At 37.5% G+C, this 10,167-nt stretch overlaps 2 protein-coding genes across 3 annotated transcripts; one reads left to right on the forward strand and one right to left on the reverse strand.

Annotated features, from left to right (window-relative positions):
• The first annotated feature begins 2,695 nt into the window (after window positions 1-2,695).
• LOC105569461 (4-coumarate--CoA ligase 1) lies at window positions 2,696-6,267 on the forward strand. 2 transcript variants are annotated; one of them, XM_012025955.1, is made up of 6 exons: window positions 2,696-3,049; window positions 3,592-4,388; window positions 4,902-5,074; window positions 5,216-5,623; window positions 5,817-5,888; window positions 5,970-6,267. In XM_012025955.1, exons 1-6 carry the CDS (start codon window positions 2,933-2,935, stop codon window positions 5,978-5,980), a joined length of 1,578 nt encoding a protein of 525 aa, XP_011881345.1. In that variant the 5' UTR covers window positions 2,696-2,932; the 3' UTR covers window positions 5,981-6,267. The 2 variants fall into 2 exon arrangements, with proteins under 2 accessions (XP_011881345.1, XP_011881344.1); XM_012025954.1 differs by having other exon boundaries at window positions 5,817-6,267.
• Window positions 6,268-7,435: 1,168 nt separating this feature from the next.
• LOC105569463 (TATA-box-binding protein) lies at window positions 7,436-9,925 on the reverse strand. Its single transcript, XM_012025956.1, has 7 exons — window positions 9,825-9,925; window positions 9,631-9,730; window positions 9,022-9,424; window positions 8,666-8,796; window positions 8,350-8,593; window positions 8,041-8,239; window positions 7,436-7,854 (listed from the first exon to the last, which is right to left on the reverse strand). Exons 3-7 carry the CDS (start codon window positions 9,277-9,279, stop codon window positions 7,778-7,780), a joined length of 909 nt encoding a protein of 302 aa, XP_011881346.1. The 5' UTR covers window positions 9,280-9,424; window positions 9,631-9,730; window positions 9,825-9,925; the 3' UTR covers window positions 7,436-7,777.
• Window positions 9,926-10,167: the final 242 nt, after the last annotated feature.

Genomic DNA, 10,167 nt, shown 5'->3' on the forward strand with positions numbered 1-10,167 from the left:
AAAATAATACAATACTTTTCTGTTTGTCTTAGTCCCCTCTACCTTCCCATGACCGGACGTCAAAGTCTTGCGTAGCACCCTGTATATTAATTTTTGTGCCGCTTTGTGTATGACAGCCTTCAGTGAACACACTAATGCGCACTAGTGCATCAAATTTGTCATAAAAAGATCATCCGTAGTTTAACTTCGCAAACAAATCGCAGATGTGCAATTATTTACGTAAAAGGCAACGGGATGTATTTCGATGCTAAAGCACATTTAAATAATTTAAATATTGTGTGTGCCGCAATAGAAATGTTTAAAATATTCTTTGCGTTATTCAAGAGATACGAGAAGAATTACTTTTACAAGTGCAAAAAATTAGTTTCCTATCTTGACGAAGAATATTTAAATTGTTAAATTTGCCCCTTGTGTTTAAAAAAGGTATTCCCTTTTCCCTCGTGAATATCTGTCGCGAAATGCTTCGATGGGCTAAATGATTTTAACTTTAACATTGAAGCATATTTTAATCGTTGGTTATTTCTTGAACGTCGCGACACAATCATAAATTGTTTAATAACTCGTGATTAATTAAAAAAGAATTTTTAGAATTCTTAGATCGAGAAACCTATCGCTTACAATAAAGAAATTGTGGGTGCCTGCTTCTCTTTACAAAAAAAAGGGAGAAAAGCTTATACACGCGATCGCACATGAAACAAAACCGACATCGTTCTTTGTGTGATTATTCTTATTAAACTTTTTCGTAGAACAAATTGAGACATCTAAAATAAAAAGGCATACTTCTCGGTGAAATCTTTAAGGCCCGGTTTCACGTCGCTTAACTTTAAGCTTAGCTTAATTCGTTCCTTGTCTCTTTCCAGCTGTTACTTCAGAAAGAAACAAACGTGAATTAATCTAAGATTAAAGTTACACGACGTTTGGTGAAACTGGGCCTTAGAAAGAAACAACTATAGTAAACACAATAAAAGAACATTCGTTATCGAGATACATTATCTATTGAAATTTTGTTAAATATCAAGTGTATCGTTTTAATCGCCTCTGAATTTTATAAAGGAAAGTCTCCTATTATGAGACAGGCTTCTGAATTTTATTTCAAGTTACAGATATTCGTCAGTTTATTCGAGATCTTCAACGGTCTGCAATTGCAAACCTATTTTTAATTTTTTATCCGTTTTCCTTACCTTTTTGTATCATACAAAAGGATCTCTTTTTACAATGACTCGGTCGAATGGTCTCATACGTCTGCATAAAGAACGTAAGGATAAAAATTAATGCCGGCCTTCGAAAATATTCCTTTACTCTTCGAATCTTGTCCAAATGGATTTGCATAAAATCGCACAGTGCGTACGCACAGTAAAATCAATTAGTCATAAGTCTAATATGGAAAACGCAGCAACGTGACACTCCTTGTATTATACACCTGATTTCTCTATCCATATTACGCAGGTGATCATCAATTCCCGAGTTTGCAGAAGAGGATTTAAAATAAAGAATAGATTGTATCTCGGCTTATTTATATTTCATTTTCTTTTTATTTATACAAGATATAAAAAATTGTATGTACAGCCTTAGGGTGGTTTCGATCAAACTCCGATTAGCTTAAGTGGCGAATAAAATTATTTTTATTCGAGCGACACTTGTACTGTTTTGTTATCATGAATAGTATTAGTCATTTTTTTTTATTGTTTGACGTATAGAAAGATTATTGTTAAATTATTATTATCGTCGTCTATTAAATCAGAGACGATGTACAAAAAATGTTCCTTTAGACAATTCTGCCGAGTGAATTAATTAATCGCCGATCAACTTATTAAACACTGTACTGTCGATCGTGCCATTTAACTTTTTTATTGCGTGACAGATAAAATCGAAAACAATTGAATCGGTGAAAACAGAAGGCGGACATGTGACATTTTGGCCAAAATTGAATTGACTCGCTCCAGCGTAAAACCAAATGATTACAAAATTTTTTAATTGAAAACTTATTTTAAGGGACCCTCTCTTTAAGGCAAAGCAGCGTAAAATCTACTGCAAAATTTTTATTATATTTGTAAAAGTTTTGTCCTCAAATACATATACGACTGTCACATGTACTCTTTCTGTTCTAACCAATTCAATTGCATAGAAATGTTCCTCTGAACAATTCTACCGACTGAATTAACAGCCGAGAGTTTGAATTGGATATTCGATCGAATTTTTGTGTTTATTAAAGAAAACAAGAAGTACAGTCAGGCCTGGTTTCACCAACGTCGCTTAACTTCAAGCTTAGTTTAATTCGTTCCTTGTCTCTTCCCAACTGTTACTTTAGAAAGAGGCAAACGCGAATTAAACTAAGCCCGGTATTCATAGTCAGATCTTACATTCAAGACCGTCTTAATATCATCTTTACATACTCCGTAGCCAATGAAATGTTTCATACAGCATCTTTAGATAAATTCAAGACGGCCTCAAATATAAGGATCCGGCTACGAATACGAGTCCAAGATTAAAGTTAGGCGACGCTCGGTGAAACCGGGCCTCAGCAGGCACAGGTTTATTCGACACAAGTTCACTATTCAATCGAGCGCGCCTTTTGAAGCGACTAGCGCCATCTAGCGTAACCCTCGGGTACACGATCGCCCGTATTTAAATCGAAAATAGCGCGCGTGCTGCCGTCTAACGGCGAAGCGGCGAAACTGCCGGCTTTTTTTCTAAACGCCCGTAATTACCTCACCTCGAAGAGGCGGGAGATGTGGGCACTATCGATCAAAGCTCGTGCTGTAAGCAGAAAATGATAAGAGACCGAGTGTGATAATACTACTCCCCGCTCGTCTGCTCCGTCATTATGTAAATACTCCCTCGAAGCGCGTGATATTGCAATTCTCTCGAACATCTCGTCGAGGAGACTCGGACGACTTGAGGTAACCCGGCGTCGATTCTTCTCGTCTCCAACATGCCGCAGCAATCAAATATTTTGCACGGCGAGGGCGAAGTGATTGCGGAACTCAATTTCTCAGTAGGAGAATTGTTGTTGATGCAACTGGCGACGCATGGCTCTCGCGTGGCGCAGGTGAGTTCGCGATTGATTCGCTGATCCTTCGAGGATCCATTCTACAATTGCGTAAACGCGGTTGTTATCGGCTGCACAGTGTTGCGAAACACAGTTTTAAACTAGCATTTCCGACTGTGAAGTCTGTTGTAAAAAAGGGCTGAACTTCGTCTTTCACGACTGCAATGTAGGACGTAAAAGCTAGCCAATCATTCACTTCAATTACGACGTACCTTACTTTATTGTATATTACTTTGATGTAAAACACCTACTACTACTTCTACTCCTACAATCCTACAACTACGTTTACGCAATTGTACAATGGCCTGTACAATTTACGTACGTCGACAGATGCTCTGCATCTCTGCAAGTTCATGCAGCACCGTAGAACAAGAGGGAGAAAAATCAAAGAGCGAAATGAGGAAAGAGCCCATAGAGCCGGAATCTTGCAGAACACAGGGCTTAGATTGATACACGACCTGGGAAATAATTGAGAATCTAGATTTGCCTTTGCTGCACACTTGTGTAACCTTCGACTGCAGCAGCTGTGAATTTTTTTACAGATAAACCCCCACACCGGCGAGGAGCAAACATTCCAACATATCTTAGACAAAAGCCGGAAATTGGCGGTTTGGCTGCAGAGAGAAGGACTGAGGCCAAACGACACCATTGCCGTGTGCAGCGAGAACAACCTGGAGTTTTGTATTCCGGTGTGCGCCGCAGCTTACTTGGGCGCTGCCGCCTGCCCGTTAAATCCACTGTATTCCATAGGGGAGTTCAAGCACGCACTCGCCATTTCCAGGCCAAAGTTTATCTTTATCTCGCCGGTAGCGCATAACAGCATGAGGAGGGTATTCAGGGAGTTGTCCTGGTCGCCGAGAGTACTGATGCTCACCGAACACGGCAGCGATGTGTCGTGGCCGAGCATGCACAAAGCGATATCAAGCGTCTCCGATGACAACGCGAATGCGCTGCAAGCGGTTCCCGTCGACGTGGACAATCATGTAATGGCAATTTTATGCTCGAGCGGAACCACGGGACTGCCGAAAGGCGTTATGTTGACGGACAAAAATCTTACCACAGTCATACGCATATACATTAGCAACAACGCGATTCCCCAGAACGGCATCTCTCTGTCGCTACTTCCATTCTTTCACTCGTATTCCTTCGTCTTGCTGATAATCGGTTTGCTAAGCGGGTACTGCACCGTCGTGATCTCGCGCTTCGACGAGGAGCTGTTCCTACAATGCGTGGAGAAATATAAAATTCAATACTTACCCGTGGTGCCGTCGCTTATGGTGTTCCTGGCGAAACACCCACTTGTGGATAAATACGATTTATCCTCTGTTCAGGGAGTGTGGTAAGCTATTACAAGTCAGATGTGAAATGTTTGGAAGAAATCTTGGAAGAAAGTTGCTGCAATTCGCAAATTTAAAAGTAAAGAGAGTAGATGAAGTTAATCAGATTTTTTAAATAGTAAATTCATAAACTGAGATTCAGACAACAGAAGATTCTAAAGATTAGTGAAAGATAAAAAATAGTCCCTTTAACACTTGTGTGAAATGTAATTTATTTCTGTTATGTTAAATTGTGTAAATTACTCTTGCATAAAAGATACAGGTCTAAAGTTTAAATATTTTTCTGTTTGAAGTCTGCAAAATCATCGCTTCAGTGATTAAGTGAAACTTTTTTAATTTAACAAATTTATAAACAGAAATTTAGTAACATGAAGCAAGTTGTCTTAGAGTAGTCTTCTTTTAATACAACACAATTTCTATGCAATGAGCTATGAAGACTTGTAGAGTTACATAAATATGTATATCTTCTACTAGATAAGCTTGTTTTGCAAATTGCTACAAAGTAGTTTAATTAGGAGTGGAGCAGCTCCGCTGTCGAAGGAAATTCAGGAGGCTGTCGCTAAGCGATTAAATATTACTGAAGTTAAACAAGGCTATGGATTAACAGAAACCACTTTGGCTGTGCTAAGATCTCCAAATGATAAGATAAAACTAGGCAGTGTTGGCATAGTAGTTCCTGGCATATCAGGTAACGATTTCTGGATTAAGAAGACAATGTCTCCCTTAAAGCATGACAAATTAATATCTGTTATTACACACTTTTGCATTTTCTATCAATATAGCTAATATTTTGTCGGATTCTGGCAATAACTTTGATATTTTCTTTCAGCGAAGGTAATACCAATTGGAGAACACGAAACGGATAAAGCTTTAGGGCCAAACTGCACAGGAGAATTGTGCTTCAAAGGAGATTTAATAATGAAAGGCTACTATAACGATGAAAAATCTACCAGAGCGGCAATTGATAAGGACGGTTGGTTGCATACGGGGGATGTGGGATACTATGACGAAGATGGATACTTTTACATTGTCGATCGGATAAAGGAACTCATCAAATACAAAGGCTACCAGGTTCCGCCAGCTGAGCTCGAAGCGATTTTATTAACTTGTCCTGGCATACAAGATGCGGCTGTAATTGGCATATCGGATGATAAAACTGGGGAATTACCAATGGCTTTCGTTGTAAAACAAGATAATTTCAACATTTGTGAAGGAGATATAATCCAATATGTTAATGGTAAGAATGTTTATCGTATATATTTTATCTATAATGGAACTATAGAACTAACCTAATAACACTAGAAAGAATAAAATGTTTTCATTACACTTCTCTCAGTAATTGGAAATCTCTCGTTGTTCTTCAAAATCTTCGAAGCTAAATAACTTATCAATATTGTGTATATCATTCTATATTTCTATTTTTGTTTCAGAACGTGTATCAAATCCTAAGCGACTTAGGGGCGGTGTAAGATTTATAGATAGCATTCCAAAGACTCCGTCTGGTAAAATACTACGTCGAATATTGCGAGATAAATTAAAATCAAAATTGTAAACTATAATTTTAATCTATCACTTTTTTTTAGATTTGCATTGAGATTTTTGAGAATTATTGTGATGTGTAATTATTCTTATGGGAATGTATAATGTACTCGTGGTTTCTATAATTAAGTATATGTATATATCAAATAGAGGTAATATAACAAATCACTTATTTATTGGGTATAATATTTATCAGATTGTTATATTTTCTACCGAGCATTTTATTGAGTCTGTCAAAATCGAAGAATAAGTAGTATTTTAATTGTATAATACATACATAATTTTATTACACAATCAAACACATGTCATGTGCAACAAATAATACAATATCAATAATCATACAAATTCTAGCTTATGTATTTGAAAATCTTGTTGTGAATTTTTCTCTTATATACACATTTAGAATGGACGTATAAAAATATTAAGCCTCTTAGTAAGTCAAGTATGCTCTGCAAGTATTTAAAGGTAACCAAAAAATGTTATTTTTTCCAAGTATGTTTCTCAAAAATTGAAAGTAACTCCTGGTCTTGTACAATTCCACAACATAAGGGAATTGTTTATATTTCAAGAATTTTCTGATATAGTGAATAAATTTTATAGTAAACGAAATTGGTACGAAAACAGATACATATATGTTGAGTGTAATACGTTATTGAAAAAAGAAGATATTTGTATATTAAATTAATTTTAATAAGCGACAATCAAACTGAAATTTGATGGTATTACAATAATTTTCCAAGTGCACATACAGGTATATGACATTAATTATCTCTTAATAGATGCTATGAATTTCATTCAGGTGTCTATTTATAATACGCGTGTGTGTAATATTGTAAAGAAATTCAAATTAAAAGAATAGTTGATGAAACATTAAATATCGTACTATTATAATCACAAACAATCATGTAATTGACAAACCTATTAATATATTGTTTATTTTACAGATTCTATTACATAATTATGGCGGTTTTGTTATGTTGCTTAAGAAAACTCATAGTACCTGTTAAGAGTTAAAATTGAAGCATACGCACTGTTCATTCATGTAATCTTAATTGAGGCACTGCATTACTAGAAGACACTATTTTATAAATACAGAATTATATGCACTATTATTATCTTTAAGGAAGGCAAAAGGGGAAGGTTCAGAAACTTCTGGTTACAATGTACATGCAATTGGTGTATCCGTACGCTTAGAATTTTTTCTTGTCATCAATTGATCAACTGATTCATTAAACCGAAACAAAATTATCATAAGATTGAACAAGTTGTACCTTCACGCTATTTGCTTTTTACATATCGAAACAATTAACATTTCCTATAAATAGATGAGAATAGACATAAATTATAGTAGTTATCTAACAAATGAGAGACAATTAGTTTAGAATGTATCGTGTCCCAAAATCACTGGTTATTCCAACCATAGCTTCTTTAATTAATTAATAAATGTATATGTTACATATATATCTATTTTTAAGTAAAGCCAAAAAAAATACATAACTGAACGGTAATATTTTCTTATCTATTTTTTCTCTCAAAGTTTGGTTAACAAAAAATTATGCCCATTAATCAAACGTTATGTGTATATATCAAGTTTTTCAATAAGAAAATATCGATTTAATATAAGCTAAAACAGATTTGCAGTAAGTAGAATATCTAATCTGAGACGTTTCGTATATTGAAAATAATCAAAGGGATGTTTAACGCTGTAACTCAACTGATTAAACGATAGCAAACTATTAAGTTTCTTCATCACTGAGATTTTATATTACAAAATAACTATACTGTATTAGAAATGGAATTGGTCGGAAACAATTATATTAAATTATTTAAAAAAATAACGCTACGTAGAGAATCACTGCTTTTTAAAGCTCTTCAATATTGGATAGATGTTGTCGAAGGCTTCATAAATTTCCTTGCGAACCTTTGCACCTGACGATATATAGATATAAATATGTAATACATGTTTTGGGTACAAACACACATAATCTCCAATCTTTTATCCAGGAATGTGTTGCTTTTGCAGATTGTAAAAAAATCAAGCCTCTATATTCTCACAATGTCTTGCAACACGTATACTTTACAATAAAACGACTGTAGAACAGAAAGGATACTCACCCGTCAATACTACTTTCCCTGAGACGAATATGAGCAATACAATTCGAGGTTTGACCATCCTATATATTAGACCTGGAAATAACTCTGGCTCGTACGATGAGAATTGTCCGTGAGAAAGCACTAAACCCTCTAATCTAATTGGAAACTTAACATCACAGCTGCCAACCATATTTTGGATTTTAAAATCTAGGAACTTTGCCTAAATCAAATAAAATCGTAATATTAATTACTAAAGAACAGATTTCAATTATGAAAAATAATTTGTTTTGCGTGACATTTTAACGAGGGGAGCGAATCGACGACACTTACAGGAAAACCTAACTTCTGAATAATTCTCGCATACTTTCGGGCCGCAAGACGCGAATCACCCTCACTCTTGGCGCCGGTACAAACCATTTTGCCGCTACTGAATATCAGCGCGGTGGTCCTTGGTTCTCTTATTCGCATGATAACAGCCGCGAACCTTTTTGGGTTATACTCGGCGTTTCTAGCGTGGAGCGCTATTTTCTTCAAGTCAAGCTTGCAATTTAAGTTAACGGTAGACACAATATTCCTAAAATAAAGCGAAACATATGAAGCAAAATCGAGGACAGACATTTCTTTACAGACTTCTTTGCGAACTTACTGTAACTGTGGTAATATTCCAGGATCTGCGGAAGCTGGGGTCATCGGTGTCATTGGCCCAGGGGTCGCGGGGCCTATCGATGGCGGCGCTATTTGACTATTTTGCGGTACTATTGGAGACATCATATTTTGCTGAAGAATCAGAGAAAGAGAAGCGATATTGAAACACTGAACTCAATACACCAATACGTTTAGAATATATCTTTTTCCTGTTATGCTCCCAAGCTTTTAACGTTCGCCCTTCCCAATTAGCAAGTCTCTGGTATTCAAAGTTAATACCATCGGTGTCTCGAACCTCACATTTCGCCGCAGGATCGCAGCCAGGCGTACGCGACACTAAATTCGACATTGAATTACCGGCGTTTGCGGCTGCATAAGACTCTGCGGCGTCGCAAACGTTGGCGTCGGGGCGTATGTGTGCATGTTCTTCTGTGGCGTGATCATCAGCATGCCGCTCTGCATGTTGGGGCTCATCGAGTGCAGCTGCTGGAACTGCTGCGACTGCTGCTGCTGCTGCATGGCGTTCGGCAAGATCAGCTGATCCTCCTCTGGCTGGTGCAGAGGTGTGCCGATGCTGGGTATGCTGAAGCCAGGACTTGGAAGCATCTGATCCATCTTGCGCTCTTGGTAAATACACACTGCGCGACTGACTGCCTACGACAAATCTTTTCGGAAGTACGGAGACGGAACCACGAGGTTATACCCGCATCTTAACCAAGTGATCCGTTTAAACCGGCGATGAATGGTTTCCACCTGAAATCTAAACTGATTGTTACTTAATAACGAAAAGATTTCCGCCTTTCGCGCGATATCACAAACTACGACTGTCATAAAAAATCTATTTGAACAAAAAGCTTAACAGATTCAGACACATACTCTGCAGCTTTAATCGAGATTTAAAGAACCGGCGCCGGATGCCCGTCCGGCGGGATGGCCGTGAGATAATATTATATTCCAGAAACTTACCTCGCCACGAAGCTTTAACTGTGTCGCCTGGAAGTTGTGAGGCGAGACCTCGCGCAATCTCGCGCCTATCTCCGCCGACTTTCCACTCCACAGAGTTGAGCTAAATACAAAGAAATCGATCAGATCGCGGAGAAACGACTCGTCTCTGAGGGAACTTTGTCTCATAAATCGAGTTCAAATTATTCGTTAATTACTCCTCATTTCCCCCGTGTGCAGTCCGCAGCGTCTTGTTTACAATAGTCTCCACTTCGAAAGCACTGAGGAAAGAGTACAGAAGTCTCACACTACAGGCATCGATGGAGTCTGTTCTTTTCAGCCTGCTGCTCCACTTGCACCAGTACAGAGTGCATCTTTCTCTTTCCAAACGGGCGGGAGAGAGATAAACGCGAGAGAGATAAACGAGAGAAATAAACAATCAGAAAGCAACCTGAGAGCGGTCACGCTGGCGCGGCGGTTAACTTGTTATTGTTTCGCTAGGCTATCTGAAATTTCAAGGATTGGATTTCCGAGAATTTCAAACTTCAAATCGCGAAAATT

This window comes from Vollenhovia emeryi, unplaced genomic scaffold (assembly GCF_000949405.1).
Source record: "Vollenhovia emeryi isolate VEMERY1.0 unplaced genomic scaffold, V.emery_V1.0 DF939124.1, whole genome shotgun sequence".
Lineage (NCBI taxonomy): Eukaryota > Metazoa > Arthropoda > Insecta > Hymenoptera > Formicidae > Vollenhovia > Vollenhovia emeryi.